We start from the raw sequence: 17,702 nt of genomic DNA on the forward strand, positions 1-17,702 counted from the left end.
CCCACCTTTCTGGGAGGTATGAGGTGCGCTCCTGAGCACCTCTGTCCATGGAGCTGCACCTGGAGGGGATGCCATAGAATCATTAAGGTTGGAAAAGACCTCTAAAATCATCTCGTCCAACCATCAGTCCATCACCACCCTGCCCACTAACCACATCCTTCATGCCCTCCAGCACTCCATGCTGTGGGCTGATGCTCCGAGAGCAGAGGTGACGGCATTCACTTCAGAACCTCATCCCTCGCCTAACCCAAAGCACCTCACCACCCAATTCTGGGGATACGCTCTGTGTGGGGTGGCAGATGAAGAACCTGGTCTTTAAGGACCACGGTGCCCTAAACTCGGTGGCCATGCCTGTGTGGATGTTTTTGAGGTTCATATCCTCATGTGGGAAGTGCTGGGCTGGCCATTTGCAACCAATGGCACACCGCATCCAGCAGACTCCACAGGGTTTTCTCATTTAAACAACCATTGTAGCACTCCAGGAAAATGGGAGCTGGGATGGAGCATCCATTACGGTAGAGCTGCACCGTGCTGCGATGCATCTGACACGCAGTGCATCTGGAAGCAGCTTTATTTTTCACCCACGTTTTTAATTCCCGTGAGCAGAGCAGGAAGCACAGCCCCGCAGGCTCCAGCAGCACAATCTGCAAGCCGAGATTACAGCTTTGTGAGTGCGGGAGATATTTCCATCCTCCTGATGGCTGAGCCGAGAGGGAAAAAGGGGAGGGGAACAAAAAACGTCCATCTATGAGGCGAAAGCTCCCGAACGAGGAGCCCCGGGCACAATCCCGCGGCACCAACCCCGGCCCGCAGCGGGGCCTCACCCGGCCACCGCCCTCAGCGGCCCCACCCGCAGCCCCGCGCCCGTTGCTCGGCAGCTGCGAGCCAACCGAGCCTGCCGGGAAGGTGGAGGGGCAGCACCACGGATAGCTCTTATTGGTCGAAGGAGGTGAGGGCGGAGCTCGAGGACGGCCGTCTTCTTCGCTATTGGCGGAGAGAGCCGTCAGTGCGGGGCGGGGGGCGGGGCCTCGCGGCTAGCGGGGTCGCGTTGAACTCCGCGTTAGGGCGGGGGAACGGAGCGAGGGGGCGGCGGCGGTCGAGGGTAAGCGAGCCGCCGGCTGCGAGGAGAGCGGCGCGAGGTAGGGAGCGGCGCGGGGGCCGTCCTCACCTGTCACCGGGCGCTCCGCCCTCCCTCCTCGCGGCCCCCGGGCTCCGGCCGGGCTGGGGCTGTGCTTTCGTCTAAGGGGACCCTCGTCCGAGGGAGGGCGGCAGGCAGGCAGGCAGGCTGTGCGCGCGGTGCCACCGGCTGTGCGCCGCTGCGCGGACGGATGCCGGCTGCCCTCAGGTAGGTGGGAGGGGGGCGGAGAGGGCAGACCCCGGGAAGGCCGCCTCTGGGCGCGAGGGCTCCCCGCCGCCGTCGCTGCGGCAGGCGGCACCTCGGAGTGGCGCTGCGCGAGGGGGGGAGCGGCTGGGGGCTGCGGCTGGGGGCTGCGGCTGGGGGCCGCCTCCGTGCGCGGGGCGGGGGGAGTTGCGAGGGCAGAGCCGCGCGACTCGTCGCTTCGGCTGTGGGAGGACGCGAAGCCGAGGAGGGTTGGGAAACCCGTTGGCGTGCGGAGAGCTTGTGGCGAGCAGTGTGGAGGTGCTGCGGTGCTGCGGGAGGGAAGTTGTGAGCGGTGCCCTGTCGGTCGCCGCGCCGCGCTGCCGAGGGATGCTGAGCGCCCCCGGCTCCCGCTGTCACCGGCTGCGCGCCGCCCCGCCTGACGGCGCTGCTTCGGCGAGCGCGATTCCCGCTCCCGACAGCGTTCTGCCCTCCGTGAGGGTGTGGAACTATCATTTTTCCCTCATCGCGTTTCAGCCTAAGGGCATCGAATTCATCCTTTCGCATAGTTTTCTGTGTTTGCTTGAAACAACGATAGTGTTCTTAGTGCGTGCGTTTTCTTGCTGAGCTGCAGTTTAAAAAAAAAAAAAAAAAAAAAGACAAGCGTTTAATAAGATCTACCTGCCTGGAGTAGGAGCACAAAGCGCCATTTTAACAGGTGGGCTGGGTGGTAGGAGTATGAGCTTTTTCCATTGTGTGGACTTAAACACTACTTCGAGTTGTGTGGGTGTGCAAGACTGCTGTAATGGATCTTTTCTTGGTTATCTCCTGCAAATAGGTGGTATAGAGGTACTGTTTTATAAGCAAACAACTGAAATTGCCCGTAAGATTTTGATGTTGAGAGAATAGATTTGTTATACTCGCTTAAAGCCAGTGTTATTTTCTGAAAATAAGTTCTCATAGAGCAAATTTAAAGTGGCATGGATCCAATGGAAGGTACAACCAGTTCTTTGGATATAAACGTGTTAAACACCAGAAAGATTGTTTATTCCTCTCATGTCTTGCATGTTTTAAATCAAAGCTGAATGTCTTCTCCTTTACTTGTTAGTGTTTTGCTATACTTCGTGATGCTCAGGGGCTGTTTGACATCTTCTTCTTATTCGCAGCTTCCTTTGATGGGGAGAAGCATGCCATCAATCTTCCTTCTGTAAACAGTGCATCGTTTGTCCTACGTTTCTTGGAGAAACTCTGCCACAGTCTTCAATGCGATAATCTTTTCAGTAGCCATCCTTTCAGCCCCTACATGGGGTGTGCACATAGTCCCACGGAGTACGATAGGAACAAACCAGGTACTATCAAACAGCTGTTGTTTACAAGTACTGATATTTTTGATAAGTGTGGTTACTTTATGACATTTAACGTTTTAATCTGCTTTGCTATAACTTTAATTGATTGAAATGAATACTCTTCAGTTCTTAGAGGATTCGTTCCAGAGCACAAGTGCTGTGGCAGGTTGGGATAGCTCATACCACATGTGCAGAAATCATTTTGTTCTGCTAACTCTTTCTTGTGGTCAAGTAGGAATTGTACCACTGGGTTACTAAAAGAACAGACTCAAAACTTCACATTTTGCCTGTTCAATTTATGTTTGAATCATAAAATAACCTTGGAGAAAGATGCTTACTGCCTTATAAGAAGGGGCTTGCTCTGAGAGATGATTCAGTTCAGCCTATCCTACAACATTAAATACTCTTTTCTTCCTTCTTTGTTCACCTTGCTCAGTGGCGGCTCCAAAATTTTAAATTCTGCAGCATACAGTCTAGTAGAGAAGGTGGGTTTTGCAGCTGGCTGCTTGTGACATTTTATGTGAGTTTTGGTACTCTGGGGGTATATAGAGTGAGAGGGAAATAACATGCTCAGGGTCTCCCATCAAATGGCTTGCAGTGCTGGTATTACGAGTCCCGGTCCAAGGGTTATCAGGAGCCATAGCTGAGAAAACTTTGACATCAATGCAGTTTCAGTCTTAGAGGTGCTGCTTTAGAAAATAAAGTATTGTGGTGGTTTTGGTATTTCGGTTTTTATTTGTTTTGTTTTGTTTTTTTCCAGTAGAGAAATTGTATTTGTTTCATTTCATCAAATAAAAGAAAAACAGGCCATCCCTTTGGGAGAGAAGTGGTATTTCTGGGAGAAAATGCCCCAAATCGGGGAGTAAGTGTCACCCTGAGGCGTGTCATGGAGTAGATTTGGGAGGAAATGGAGGTGTTTCACAGAGTAGCGGCACTTCTGGGAGAAAATGTCCTCAGTGGGAAAGACAATGTCCTCTTGAGGGAAGAAAACAGGTCTTTCTTACAGCAAATGTCATCCAATTGGGAGAAAATCTCCTCTCTTGGGGAGAAAAGTGGTCTTTCTGAGAGAAGGTGTCCTCTTCTTGGCTGCAAGTGTCCCATTTGGCATTGTCATGGAGGCTTTTTGGGGAGAAAGCGTGTGGCAGTTGTAAGAGAAGGGGTATTTCTGGGAGCAAATCTCCTCTTTTTGGAAGAGAAGGTGAAATTTCCAAGGGAAAAGTGGCATTTCTGGGAGGAAATGACATAGCTGGGGGAGAAAAGTGGGAACCGGTGGGAAAGAATATCTTGTACTGGAGAGCAACGGTGGTCTTTTTGGTGTGCCAAGTGGTCTCTTGGGGAGAAAGCGTGGTAAATAGGGGAGACAATGTCCTCTGGAGGAGTGTCAAGTAGTATTTGGGAGAGCAAACGTCAGGTATTTCTCAGAAAAGTGCTGTTTCTGGGAGATAGTAGCAGACTTGGTTGGAAAATGACATGTGTTTGTGAGAAAGCTGGTATTTTGGGGAAAAAGGCCATATTTTGAAGAATAAGCTGGTATTTCTGGGGAAATGTATGCCATCTTTGGGAGAAACCTGGTCTTTGTGGGAGAAAATGTCGTGTATTTGGGAGAAAACTTGTCTAACTGGGAGAAAAGGCCATTGTGATGGGAGTCAGTGTGATCTTGAGGAGTGGAAAGCAGTATTCTTGAGATGAAACGTGAGGTATTTCTAAGAGTCCTGGTATTTCTGGGAGAAAATGTCTTGTTTTGGAGAGCCAAAGTCCCATTTTGGGGGCAGAAGCTGGTATTTCTGTGACACTGCCATCTTGATGGGGGTAAGTGTGATCTTGAGGAGTGTAAAGCAGCATTTTGGTTAGAAAATGGGAGCTCTTCCTAAGAGCAGTGCTATTTCTGGGAGAAAAGGAGCTCTACTGGGCATAAAAATGGTGTATCTGTGATAAAATGCCACATTTCTGAAAGAAACTGTCCTCTTGCGGAGTGTAATGCTGTATGTTCCAGAGGAAATGGAAATATTACAAAGAGTTGTGGCATTTCTGGGAGAAAATGTCAGACGTGGGGAGGAGAAGGTGATGTATCTGTGAGAAAGCTGGTGTTTCTGGGAGAAAACGCCAGGTATTTGTGAGAAAAGAGAAGCTTGAGAGGGAAAAGGCCATCTCTTTGGGAGAGAAGTGGTATTTCTGGGAGAAAGTGTCCTCTTCTTGGTTGCAAATGCCCATTTGGTATTGTCATGGAGGCTTTTTGGGAGAAAGAGTGTGGCAGTTGTAAGAGAATGGGTATTTCTGGGAGCAAATCTCCTCTTTTTGGAAGAGAAGGTGAAATTTCCGAGGGAAAAGTGGTATTTCTGGGAGCAAATGAGACAGTTGTGGGAGAAAAGTGGGAAAGGGTGGGAAAGAATGTCTTGTATTGGAGAGCAACGGTGGTCTTTTTGGTGTGCCAAGTGGACTCTTGGGGAGACAATGTGGTAAATAGGGGAGAAAATGTCCTCTGGAAAATGTCCACCCCTCCCCTCCGCACCCCTTCCCCTCCCCTCCCCTGCCCTCCCCTCCCCTCCCATCCCATCCCCTCCGCACCCCTACCAACGCCTTTCACTCCCCTCACCTTCCATCCCCTTCCACTTCCCTGCCCTCCCCTCCCCTCCCGTCCCCTCCCCTCCCCTCCCGTCCCCTCCCCTCCCCTCCCCTCCCCTCCCCTCCCCTCCTGTCCCCTCCCCTCCCCTTGCCTTCCCTCCCTTCCCATTTCCTCCGCACCCCTTCCCAACCCTTCCACTCCACTGCCCTTTCCTCCCCTCCGCACCCTTTCTCAGCCCGTCCACTCCCCACCCCTCCCGTCCCCTTCACTCCCCTCCCCACCACTCCCCTCCCCTCCACTCCCCTACCCTCCCCTCCTCTCCAGTCCCCTCCCATCACCTCCGAACCCCTCCCCTCCCCTGCCCACACGTTCCCTCCCCTCCCCTAACATCCCCTCCGCACCCCTTCCCACCCCTTCGACTCCCCTCCCCTTCCCTCCACTCCGCAACCCTTCTCACCCCTTGTTCTCCCCTGCCATCCCCTACCTTACTTTCCCCTTACCCTCCCCTCCCCTCCGCACCACTCCACTCCCCTCCCCTTCCCTCCCCTCCCCTTCACTCCCCTCCCCTTCCCTCCATTCCCCTTCACTCCCCTTCACTCCCCTCCCCTCCCATCCTTCCCTTCTCATCCCTTCCCGTCCCCTCCCATCCCCTCCTCACCCCTTCCCACCCCTTCACCTCCCCTCCCCTTCCCTCCCCTCTGCACCCCTTCTAACCCCTTCCACTTTCCTTCCCTTCCCCCCTCCACACCCATTCTCACCCCTTCTACTACCCTGCCCTCCCATCCCTTCCCCTCTCCTCCCTTCCCTTCATGTCCCTTCCCCTCCCCTCCCCTCATTTTCCGCTCCCCTCCCCTTCCCTTCCCTCCCCTCTGCACCCCTTCTCACCGCTTCCATTCCCATGCCATCCCTCCCTTACCCTCCCCTCCCCTCTTCTCCCTAACCCTCCCCTCCCCTCTGCACCTCTTCACACACCTTCCCCTCCCCTCCCCTCCTCTCCACTCCTCTCCCCTCCCCTCCAATTCCCTCCGATACCCTTCCCACCCCTTCCACTCCCCTCCCCTTTCCTCCCCTCCGCACTCCTTCTTACCCCTTCCACTCCCCTGCCATCCCGTCCCTTACGCTCCCCTCCCTTCCCTTCCCCTTCCCTCGTCTTCCCCTCCCCTCACCTCCCCTTCCCTCCCCTCCGCACCCCTTCTCACACCCCTTTCCCTCCCATTTCCTCCGCACCCCTTCTCACCCCTTCCACTCCCCTCACCTTCCCTCCCCTCCGCAACCCTTCCCACCCCTTCCACACCCCTCCCCTCTCCTCCCTTCCCCTTCCATCCCTCCCCTCCCTCCCCGCCCCCCCCTCCCCTGCATCGCCTCCCCTCCCCCTTCCCTCCCTTCCGCAGCCCTCCCCTCACCCCCTCCCCTCCCCTCTTGTCCCCTCTCCTCACCTCCGTTCCTATTTCCTCCAATTCCCTCCACACCCATTCCCACCCCTTCCACTCCCCTCCCCTTCCTTCCCCTCCGCAAACCTTCTCACCCCTTCCACTCCCCTGCCCTCCCGTCCCTTTCCCTCCCCTCCATTCCCCTACCCTCCCCTCCCTTCCTCTCCCCTCCCCCTCCCCTCCCCCCCCATCCCCATTTGTTCCCTCCCGTCCCCTCCCCTCCCCTCTCCTCCCTTACCCTCCCCTGCCCTCCCCTTCGTTCCCCTTTCCTCCCACCCCCTCCGCACCCCTTCCCACCCCTTCCACTCCCCTCCCCTTCCCTCCCCTCCGTACCCTTTCTCACCCCTTCCACTCCCCTCCCCTCCCCTCTCCTCCCCTCCCTTACCCTACACTCTCCTTCCCTTTAGCACCTTTTCACACACCTTCCCCAAATTCCCCTCCCCTCCACTTCCCTCCCTTTCCCTGCCTCCCCTCCCCTCCCGTCCCCTCCCCTGCTCTTCCCTCCCCTCCTCTCTAATCCCCTCCCCTCACCTCCCCTCTCGTCCCTTCCCGACCCCACCCCTCCTCTCCCCTCCCCTCCCTTCTCCTCCCCTTCCCTTCCCTTCCATCCCTTCCCCTGCCCTCCCCTTTCCTTCCTCTCCCCTCCTATCCCCTCCCCTCCCCTCTACTCTCCTCCATTCCTTTTCCCTCCCCTCCCCTTTGAACCCCTTCACACACTCTCCCAACCCCTCCCCTCCGCTCCCCTCCTGTCCTCGCCCCTCCCCACCCTTCCTCTGCCCAGCCCTTACCTTCCACTCCACTCATCTCCACTCCCTTCCGCATACCTTCCCACCCCTCCCCTTCCCCTTCCCTCTCCCTTCCCTTCCCTTCCCCCTCCCCTCCCTTCCCCTCCCTTCCCTTCCCCTCCCTTCCCTTCCCCTCCCTTCCCTTCCCCTCCCCTCACCTCCCCTCCCCTCCCCTCCCCTCACCTCCCCTCCCTTTCCCATTCGTTCCCCTCCCTTCCCCTGCCCTCCCCTCCCGTCCCCTCCCCTCCCCTTTTCCTACCCTTTCACTCCCCTCCCCTCAACTTCCCCTCCCCTCCACTCTACTCTCCTGCATTTTTTCCCCTCCCCTCCCCTTTGAACCGCTTCACACACCTTCCCCTCCGCTCTCCTCCCCTCCGCTCTCCTCCCCTCCGCTCTCCTCCCCTCCGCTCTCCTCCCCTCCGCTCTCCTCCCCTCCACTCTCCTCCCCTCCACTCTCCTCCCCTCGCCTTCCACTCCACTCCCTCCCACACCCATCCACACCTCTTCCCCTCCCCTCCCCTCACTTCCCCTCCCTTCCTTTCCCCTCCCCTCACTTCCCCTCCCTTCCTTTCCCCTCCCCTCCCGTCTCCTACCTTCCTTTCCCCTCCCCTCCCGTCTCCTACCTTCCTTTCCCCTCCCCTCCCGTCTCCTACCTTCCTTTCCCCTCCCCTCCCGTCTCCTACCTTCCTTTCCCCTCCCCTCCCCTCTCCTGCCTTCCTTTCCCCTCCCCTCCCCTCTCCTGCCTTCCTTTCCCCTCCCCTCCCCTCTCCTACCTTCCTTTCCCCTCCCCTCCCCTCTCCTACCTTCCTTTCCCCTCCCCTCCCCTCTCCTACCTTCCTTTCCCCTCCCCTCCCCTCTCCTGCCTTCCTTTCCCCTCCCCTCCCCTCTCCTGCCTTCCTTTCCCCTCCCCTCCCCTCTCCTGCCTTCCTTTCCCCTCCCCTCCCCTCTCCTGCCTTCCTTTCCCCTCCCCTCCCCTCTCCTGCCTTCCTTTCCCCTCCCCTCCCCTCTCCTGCCTTCCTTTCCCCTCCCCTCCCCTCTCCTGCCTTCCTTTCCCCTCCCTTCCCCTCTCCTGCCTTCCTTTCCCCTCCCCTCCCCTCTCCTGCCTTCCTTTCCCCTCCCCTCCCCTCTCCTACCTTCCTTTCCCCTCCCCTCCCCTCTCCTACCTTCCACTCCCCTCCCCTCCCCTCTCCTACCTTCCACTCCCCTCCCCTCCCCTCTCCTACCTTCCACTCCCCTCCCCTCCCCTCTCCTACCTTCCACTCCCCTCCCCTCCCCTCTCCTACCTTCCACTCCCCTCCCCTCCCCTCTCCTACCTTCCACTCCCCTCCCCTCCCCTCTCCTACCTTCCACTCCCCTCCCCTCCCCTCTCCTACCTTCCACTCCCCTCCCCTCCCCTCTCCTACCTTCCACTCCCCTCCCCTCCCCTCTCCTACCTTCCACTCCCCTCCCCTCCCCTCTCCTACCTTCCTTTCCCCTCCCCTCCCCTCTCCTACCTTCCTTTCCCCTCCCTTCCCCTCTCCTACCTTCCTTTCCCTTCCCCTCTCCTACCTTCCTTTCCCTTCCCCTCTCCTACCTTCCTTTCCCCTCCCCTCCCCTCCCCTTCGATCCCCTTCACACACCTTCCCCTCCCCTCCTCTCCCTCCCGTCCCTTCCCGACCCCACCCCTCCCCTCCCATCCCCTCCCTTCTCCTCCCCTTCCCTCCCTTCCCCTGCCCTCCCCTTTCCTTTCATCCCTTCCCATGCTTTCCCCTCCCCTTCCAGTACACTCTCCTTCCCTCCACGCCGCACCCCTTCTCACTCCTTCCCCTCCCTTCCCCTCCCTTCCCCTCCCCTCCCCACCCTTCCTCTGCCCAGCCATTACCTTCCACTCCACTCCCCTCCACTCCCTTCCGCACCCCTTCCCCTCCCCTCCCCTCGCTTTCCACTCCACTCCCCTCCACTCCCATCCTCACCACTTCCCACCCATTCCCATCCCCTCGCCTCCCCTCCTCTCCCCGCCTCACCACTCTCCTACCTTCCTATCCCCTCCCCTCCCCTTTGAACCCCTACACACACCTTCCCCTCCCCTCCCCTCCCTTTCCCCTCCCCTCCCCTTTGAACCCCTTCACACTCCGTCCCCTCCCCTCCCCTCCTCTCTCCTCCCTTCCCCTCTCCTCCCCTCCCTTGCGTTCCCATCCCCTCCCATCCTCTCCGCACCCCTCCCGTCCACTTCTCCACTCTTCCCCTCCCCTCCCGACCCCTCCCCTACCATCCCTTGCCCTCTCCTCCCCTTCCACTCCCCTCCCCTCCCCTTCCCTTTCATCCCTCCCCTCCCCTCCCGACCCGTTCCTTCCCGTCCCCGCCTCTCCACTCCCCTTTCCTCCCTTACCCTCCCCTCCCCTTCACACCTCTTCACTCACCTTCCCCTGCCCTTCCCTCCCCTCCACACCCCTTCTCACCCCTTCCACTCCCCTTCCCTCCCCTCCCCTCTGCTCTCCTCCCCTCCCCTCCCCTCCCCTTCCCCTTACATCCCCTCTCGTCCCTTCCTTTCCCCTCCCCTCCCCTTTGAACCCTTTCACACACCTTCCCCTCCCCCTCCCCTCCCGTTCCGTCCCCTCCCCTCACCTCCGCTCCAATCCCCTCCCGTCTTGTACCCTCCTGTCTCCTCCCCTACCCTCCCCTTCTTTTTTCCCTAATATATAAAATTTTTCCCCAGAAAGAACAATTTTCTGAATTCTTTTGAAATGTTAGGATCATAAATTTGTGAAAAAGGAGGAATTTCAGAACGAAAACCCAACATCTAAGAAAAAATGTATTATCTGTGTCAAAAATGACAAATATTTCAACTACAAATGGTATATCTGAGGGAAAAAGAAACTTTTTTTTTGAATTTTTCGCGAAATAAAACAGTGTATCTAGTGAAAAGTTGAGCATTTGAATGAAAAAATCCAATTTGGGGAGAAAATATTATATTCCAGAAAAAGAAATCATATTTCCAATTGCAGTGCTGTATTTCTGAAAGAAAATGCCACATTTTTAGGACAATATCATTAACAGAAAAAGGAAGATATTTCTCAGAAAACTTCTGTTTCTGGGAGATAGTGAATACATGGTTGGAAAATGACAGGTGTGTGTGAGAAAGCAGGTATTTTGGGAAAAAAAATCCGTATTTTGAAGAATAGGCAGGAATTTGGGGGGCAGTGTATAACATTTTTAGGAGAAACCTGGTCTATCTGGGAGAAAAGGCCATTTTGATGGGTGTGAGTGTGATCTTGAGGTGCGTCAAGTGGTATTCTTGGGATGAAATGGGAGGTATTTCTAAGAGTCCTGGTATTTCTGGGAGAAAATGTCTTGTTTTAGGGGGAAACGTTCCTAGATCGGTGAGAAAACTCTGTTTCTTGAAGCAAATGTCTTCTTGTGGGTGGAAAAGGTCTTTCTATGCAAGAAAGCTGGTCTTTCTGGGAGAAAATGTCCTTGTTTTTGGTGGAAGAGATGATGTTTGGGGGACTGGAAGAGTGTTCCTGGATGACAATGTGACATCTTTGTGAGCAAAGTGGTATTTCTGAGGGAAAATGTCTCAGATTTGGGATAGAAAGAGTGTATCTGTGATCAAATGCCATATTTCTGGGAGAAAACGTCAGACGTGGGGGGGAGAAGGTGATGTATCTGTGAGAAAGCTGGTGTTTCTGGGAGAAAATGCCAGGTATTGGTGAGGAAACAGATGCTAGAGAGGGAAAAGGCCATCCCTTTGGGAGAGAAGTGGTATTTCTGGGAGAAAATGCCCCAAATCGGGGAGTAAGTGTCATCCTGAGGCGTGTCATGGAGTAGATTTGGGAGGAAATGGAGGTGTTTCAAAGAGTAGCGGTACTTCTGGGAGAAAATGTCCTCTTGACGGAAGAAAACAGGCCTTTCTTACAGCAAATGTCATCCAATTGGGAGAAAATCTCCTCTCTTGGGGAGAAAAGTGGTATTTCTGGGAGAAAGTGTCCTCTTCTTGGTTGCAAGTGTCCCATTTGGCATTGTCATGGAGGATTTTGGGGAGAAAGCGTGTGGCAGTTGTAAGAGAAGGGGTATTTCTGGGAGAAAAAATCCTCTTTTTGGAAGAGAAGGTGAAATTTCCAAGGAAAAAGTGGCATTTCTGGGAGGAAATGACATATTTGAGGGAGAAAAGTGGGAAATGGTGGGAAAGAATATCTTGTACTGGAGAGCAACGGTGGTCTTTTTGGTGTGCCAAGTGGTCTCTTGGGGAGAAAGCGTGGTAAATAGGGGAGACAATGTCCTCTGGAGGAGTGTCAAGTAGTATTTGGGAGAGCAAACGTCAGGTATTTCTCAGAAAAGTGCTGTTTCTGGGAGATAGTAGCAGACTTGGTTGGAAAATGACATGTGTTTGTGAGAAAGCTGGTATTTTGGGGAAAAAGGCCATATTTTGAAGAATAAGCTGGTATTTCTGGGGAAATGTATGCCATCTTTGGGAGAAACCTGGTCTTTGTGGGAGAAAATGTCGTGTATTTGGGAGAAAACTTGTCTAACTGGGAGAAAAGGCCATTGTGATGGGAGTCAGTGTGATCTTGAGGAGTGGAAAGCAGTATTCTTGAGATGAAACGTGAGGTATTTCTAAGAGTCCTGGTATTTCTGGGAGAAAATGTCTTGTTTTGGAGAGCCAAAGTCCCATTTTGGGGGCAGAAGCTGGTATTTCTGTGACACTGCCATCTTGATGGGGGTAAGTGTGATCTTGAGGAGTGTAAAGCAGCATTTTGGTTAGAAAATGGGAGCTCTTCCTAAGAGCAGTGCTATTTCTGGGAGAAAAGGAGCTCTACTGGGCATAAAAATGGTGTATCTGTGATAAAGTGCCACAGAAACAAAATGTCCTCTTGAGGAGTGTAATGTTGTATGTTCGGGAGGAAATGGGAAATATTCCTAAGAGTCCTGCTATTTCTGGGAGAAAATGTCCGATGTGGGGGGGGGGAAGGCCATCTATCTGTGAGAAAGCTGGTGTTTCTGGGAGAAAATGCCAGGTATTTGTGAGGAAACAGATGTTGGAGAGGAGAGGAGAGGAGAGGAGAGGAGAGGAGAGGAGAGGAGAGGAGAGGAGAGGAGAGGAGAGGAGAGGAGAGGAGAGGAGAGGAGAGAGAAGAGATAAATCTTCATGTGAGATGATGGTGACAGCACCAGAGGACTCTGGTGTCACCAGGTCCGGTTGTAGGCGGGCCTGGAGGGGTGACAAACAACAGTGAGAGGCTCGGTGGCAGCATGGTTCTCTCTGCACCTCCCTGCAGGGACTGATGGCTGTGCCTGGGGTCCCCCTGAGCCTCCTCTTCTGCAGGCTGAGCCGCCCCCGCTCTCCCAGAATCCCACCCCAGCCATTTCCCATGCCTACATTGCCACCCAGTGCTGACTGAGGAGGAGAGGAGACTTTGGAGGGAAGGGATGGGGCCGGTGGGGGCAGCCCTGGGACATGGCCCTTTGTGCTGCCCCGTCCTGCCCCGCAGGTGGGCACTGGGGTCTGGGGGGGGTTTAGAGCTGCATGAACGACTGCAAGTGGAGGCATAGGAAAGTGAATGTAAAACATTTAATAATTTAATGTAATTTAATAATGTAGTATAACGTAACATAATTTAACAGTCCAAGATGACATCGGTGGACAGCCCAGGTTTGGAGGGGTAGGGCTGGGGCCGGTGCTGGTGTCCCTGGAGCACTGCCGCTGCTCTGTGTGCCGCAGGGGCCGGCGAGGAGCCCAGGGCTACAGGGAGCCTCATTTGTTGGCTACGGCCGTGCAAATACAGGACGCTCCCGCTCGGGCTGAGCCCACCCAGCTTCGCCTAGCGCCGGCGTTTGTGTCCTGCAGCGTCCTGGCCCAGGGGCAGCCTCCTCTTCCTGGCCGGGACGCTGCCAGCGCGCTGCTCGTGCCCTCTGCTCCTGCCTTTCCCGGTGGTGCAGGCGGGCGCCGGGCACTCGGCCGGCTCGGTGCCATCCTCGTGGTGGTTGCCTGGCACGCGGCAGGACGTGCAGCCGGGTGGCAGCGCCAGGCGGGTGAGAACCACCCGGAGCTGCCTCCGCTTCGCCTCTTCTATCAGCCGTGCGCTGTGGGCTGAAGGAGGCACGCGAGCATCCAGGGGGGTCGGCAGCGCCAGGCGGGTGAGAGCCACCCGGGGCTGCCTCTGCCGCGCCTCTTCCATCAGATGCCTGCGCAGCAGCGGCTCAGAGAGCTGCCCAGAGGATGCTGGCTGCCCTGAGAACGGCTCGCTGAGGGGCCCGGCGTCAGCCTGCGCCTCTCTGCTGAGCTCCCTGCTGCCTGTGGGAAAGTCAGGGGCTCCTCTGGAGAAAGGAGAGGTGCCGAGGCTGCTGGGGACGTCTGGCAGCGGCTGCTGGGGGACCTGCGGACAACTCGACGCTTCTGGAAAAGCAAGAACAACCCCCAGAACGATGAAGGCAGGCTTCCCACAGCCACTCGGTGCAGACATCCACCGCCACCGCTGCGGCCCTGAACTCACCAGCAATCCAGGTGAGCAAGCTGTCGATCTCCATCAGGTCATCTGGAACGGCCGAGCTGGGCGTCCCTTCTGGAAAAAGGAAGGAAATCCCACAGGGGCAATGCCAGCTGTCCCACACCCACTCGCTGCAGACACCCCCGCCTGCTCTGCAGCCCCTGAACTCACCGTTGCTGATCCACGTCAGGATGTCATCGATCTCCGTGGGGTCGACCGGGATGTCTGCGTTGGACATCACTTCTGGAAAAAGCAAGACGATCCCCACAGGGGCAATGCCAGCTTTCCCACACCACTCGGTGCGGACACCCACCCACCACCTCTGCAGACCACAGACTCACCGCTGATCCACGTGAGCAGAACATCAATGTCCTCCGCCATGTCTGCGCTCATCGTCTCTGCTGGAAAAGCAAGAACATCCCCAGTGAGGCAATGCCAGCTTTCCCACAGCCACCCGGTGCGGACAGCCTGCCGCCCGCTCCGCAGCCCCCAAACTCACCGCCTGATTCCAGCGCTGTGCTGCTGCAGCCGAGCGGAGCCATGGTGGGATGGATGCAGCCGTGGGCAGGGGCCGTGGGGGGAGCCATACCTGGGTGCAGCCCCCAAGGTGGGAGCTGACCCACTGATGGAGGCGGCCCCCCAGGTGGGAGCTGCGCCCCCTGTCCCCGGACGCCTGGCACCCCAGGCCAGACAGAGGCCTGAGGTGCCGTGTTGGTGACAGTGGGGACATGGAGGGGTTGCAGTGACACCGGCACTGCTGCGCTGATGCTGGGCTGCATTGCAGCAGTGGCCGGTGGAGGCACAAGGGATCCAAGTACAGCGGCGTCGGGTGTCGGAAGCACCGTCAGCGTCCGCGAAGGGATTCTCTCTGTGGAGAAATGCCCACATGGGCGCTGGGTGAGATCTGGGGCACTGGCATCAGCTGGAGGGCCGCAGTGCCAGGAGCGGAGCAGCCTGCTGCCTTACCTGCCAAGGGAGCTCGAGAGTGGCAGCGGGGGGTTCCGTGACCGCTGAGGTCAGCCCCTCTCCCCTGCGCTCACAAGGACTCTCTGTGACACTGTCACAGGCATTGCTCTCTGCCTGCCCCGTCACCACCACTTGCTGTGGCCGCTCATTGTGGCCTTCCCTTGTTTCAACTGAGATAATAAACACGATGAAAATGAACTTTTTTTGCGTCGAGATGGTGATGGGACAAAGGGGAATGGTTTTAACATCAAGGGGGAAGGTTTGGAGTAGATGTCAGGGACGTTCATCACAGAGGGAGCTGAGGCCTGGCACTGCTGCCCAGAGAGGCCGTGGGTGCCCAGGTCCCATTGCAGTGAATGGAGACAAAGGGAGGGACGTGGCTGATGACAATCAAACTCCTGGTGGCATCGCAGGGTTGCGGTGCCTTGACTCTGGGAAGTCACCAAACTTCCAGCTGCTGGCTGTCTCCCTTCACACATCCACCTGTCACAAAGCACAGGGGCTGGAAGGCACCTCTGGAGATGAGCGCAGTACAACCTCCCCCAGAGCAGCTTCCCTGCAGCGCTTGCACAGGAGAGTCTGCCTTGAGCTGGGGAGCCCAGAACTGACCCAGTGCTCCACACGAGCCCAGTGCTTTCTGCGGCCCTCAAGAGCCTCCCAGGGCCACCAGTCCTGCCCAGTGCCCCCACGTCATAGAATCATAGAATCACAAGGTTGGAAAGGACCTACAAGATCATTCAGTTCAACCGTCCTCCCAACACCACTGCTACCACAAGCACTAAACCACATCTCGTGGCTGCTCATCCAGACGCCTCTTGAACACTGCAGGGATGGCGACTCCACCACCTCCCTGGGCAGCCATTCCAGTGCCTGACCACTGAGAGAAAAAGCTCTTCCTTGTGTCTAACCTAAACCTCCTCTGGTACAACTTATGGCCATTTCCCCTGTTTGCTGCCTGGGAGAAGAGGCCAAATCCCTCTCATCACAACCTCCCTTCAGGAAGTTGTAGATTGCAGTGAGGTCTCCCCAGAGCCTCCTCTTCTCCAAGCTGAAAAATCCCAGCTCCTTCAGCTGCTCCTCCTAAGGCCTGTGCTCCAGACCCCTCACCAGCTTTCTTGCCCTTCTTGGAACCCGCTCCAGGGCCTCAGTGTCCAAAACTGGACACAGCACTCGAGGTGCAGCATCACCAGAGCAGAGCACAGGGGGACAATCAGTTCCCTGTTCCTGCGGGCCATGCTGTTTCTGATGCATGCCAGGATGCCACTGGCCTTCTTGGCCACCTAGGCACTCTGCTGGCTCACGTTCAGCCCAGCACCAATCAACACCCCCAGGTCCATTTCCTCTACACGGTCTTCCAGCCTCTCTGCCCCAAGCCTGTAGCGTTGCCAGGGGTTATTGCAGCCAAAGTGCAGGACCCGGCATCTGGCCTTGTTGAACCTCATCCCATTGGCTTCAGCCCAGCTCTCCAGCCTGTCCAAATCCCTCTGTAGGGCCTCGCTACCCCCAGGCAGATTGACACTTCCAGACAACTTGGTGCCATCTGCAAACTTACTGAGGGTGAACTCAGTGCCCTCATCCAGGTCATCGATGAAGATCTTGAAGAGGACAGGCCCCAGCACCGAGCCCTGGGAGCACCACTGGTTGCCAGCTGGATTTAGCTCCATTCACCACCACTCTCTGGGCCCAGCCCTCCAGCAGTTCCTTACCAGCCAAGAGGGTACCTCTCCAAGCCACAGGCAGCCAGCTTCTGCAGGAGCTTTGCACTTTGTTGTGTTGAACCTCATCAGGTTCACATCCGCCTGTCACAAAGCACAGGGGCTGGAAGGCACCTCTGGAGATGAGCGCAGTACAACCTCCCCCAGAGCAGCTTCCCTGCAGCGCTTGCACAGGAGAGTCTGCCTTGAGCTGGGGAGCCCAGAACTGACCCAGTGCTCCACACGAGCCCAGTGCTTTCTGCGCCCCTCAAGAGCTTCTCAGGGCCACCAGTCCTGTCCAGTGCCCCCACGCCAACACACCCGATGCTCAGTACGTGAGCATCTCCTTCCCCAGGCACAAAACGAGACGACGGGGGCATCGGCAGCAGCAGCGAGGAGCTGGAGGAGCTGCAGCTCTTGGCTCTCTGCAACCACCCCAACATCCCCCAGCTGCTGGACGCGCCCCACGGGACGGGCACCTCTGGGTGTGCGCTGCGTGCACGTGCTCTGCAGCCTGCCTAGTGCAAGCAGGGGGAAGAGCGCGGTGCCGGCAGCACTGCGGGGAAACCTGCTGTGCTGCAGCGTGAGCCTCCGGTCCTGCTGCTGGGCACCGCCGGGCACAGCCCGGCTCCGTCCTCTCCGCGCCTCCCTGCAGGACCGACGGCCGTGCCCGGGATCCCCCCGAGCCTCCTCTTCTGCCGGCTGAGCCGCCCCGGCTCTCCCGGAATCCCACCCCAGCCATTTCCCACGCGGTGCTGAGGAGGGGAGGGGATGCGGGGGACGAACGGGGCCGGCGGTTGCGGTCCTGCGACTCTGCCCTCCGTGCTGCCCCGTCCTTCCCCAGAGCCGGGCTCTGGGGTTACTGGAGCCGCAGAAATGGCCGCAGGCAGAAGTGCCGAAAAACGACCGCTAAACATTTCATCATTTAACACGCAGAGCGATAAGCAGCGCCCGGCGGCCCCGCGGCACGGGGCGGGCGGCGGCGGGGACGCGGGGCGGCGGAGCGCCGCTTTCCCGGCACGGAGCCCCGCGGCCGCGGCCGCCATTGGCGGAGAGCCCGCGCTCGGCCCCGCCTTCGCCGCGCTGCCATTGGTCGGGAGGGCGGCGCTCCGCGCGGGGTCCTTTCGGTCCGCGGT

At 57.2% G+C, this 17,702-nt stretch overlaps 1 protein-coding gene across 2 annotated transcripts; it reads right to left on the reverse strand.

The window, feature by feature from the left end:
* Positions 1–13,015: 13,015 nt before the first annotated feature.
* LOC149914787 (uncharacterized) lies at positions 13,016–17,570 on the reverse strand. Of its 2 annotated transcripts, XM_090125452.1 has the most exons (6): positions 14,873–17,570; positions 14,406–14,774; positions 14,248–14,307; positions 14,078–14,149; positions 13,913–13,981; positions 13,016–13,815 (listed from the first exon to the last, which is right to left on the reverse strand). In XM_090125452.1, the coding sequence occupies exons 2-6, from the start codon at positions 14,683–14,685 to the stop codon at positions 13,241–13,243; spliced, it is 1,056 nt and encodes a 351-aa protein (XP_089981578.1). In that variant the 5' UTR covers positions 14,686–14,774; positions 14,873–17,570; the 3' UTR covers positions 13,016–13,240. The 2 variants fall into 2 exon arrangements, with proteins under 2 accessions (XP_089981578.1, XP_089981577.1); XM_090125451.1 differs by having other exon boundaries at positions 14,406–17,570.
* Positions 17,571–17,702: the final 132 nt, after the last annotated feature.

This window comes from Phasianus colchicus, chromosome 27 (genome assembly GCF_987193195.1).
Source record: "Phasianus colchicus chromosome 27, bPhaCol1.hap1.1, whole genome shotgun sequence".
NCBI classification, from domain to species: domain Eukaryota; kingdom Metazoa; phylum Chordata; class Aves; order Galliformes; family Phasianidae; genus Phasianus; species Phasianus colchicus.

Coding starts and splice junctions, on each gene's coding strand:
- LOC149914787 (XM_090125452.1), bottom strand. CDS start 14,685: ATGCAGCCCAGCATCAGCGCAGCAGTGCCGGTGTCACTGCAACCCCTC. Junction 14,308..14,405: donor CACAGCGCTGGAATCAGGCG/GTGAGTTTGGGG, acceptor TTGCTTTTCCAG/CAGAGACGATGAGCGCAGAC. Junction 13,816..13,912: donor CTTGCTCACCTGGATTGCTG/GTGAGTTCAGGG, acceptor TTGCTTTTCCAG/AAGCGTCGAGTTGTCCGCAG.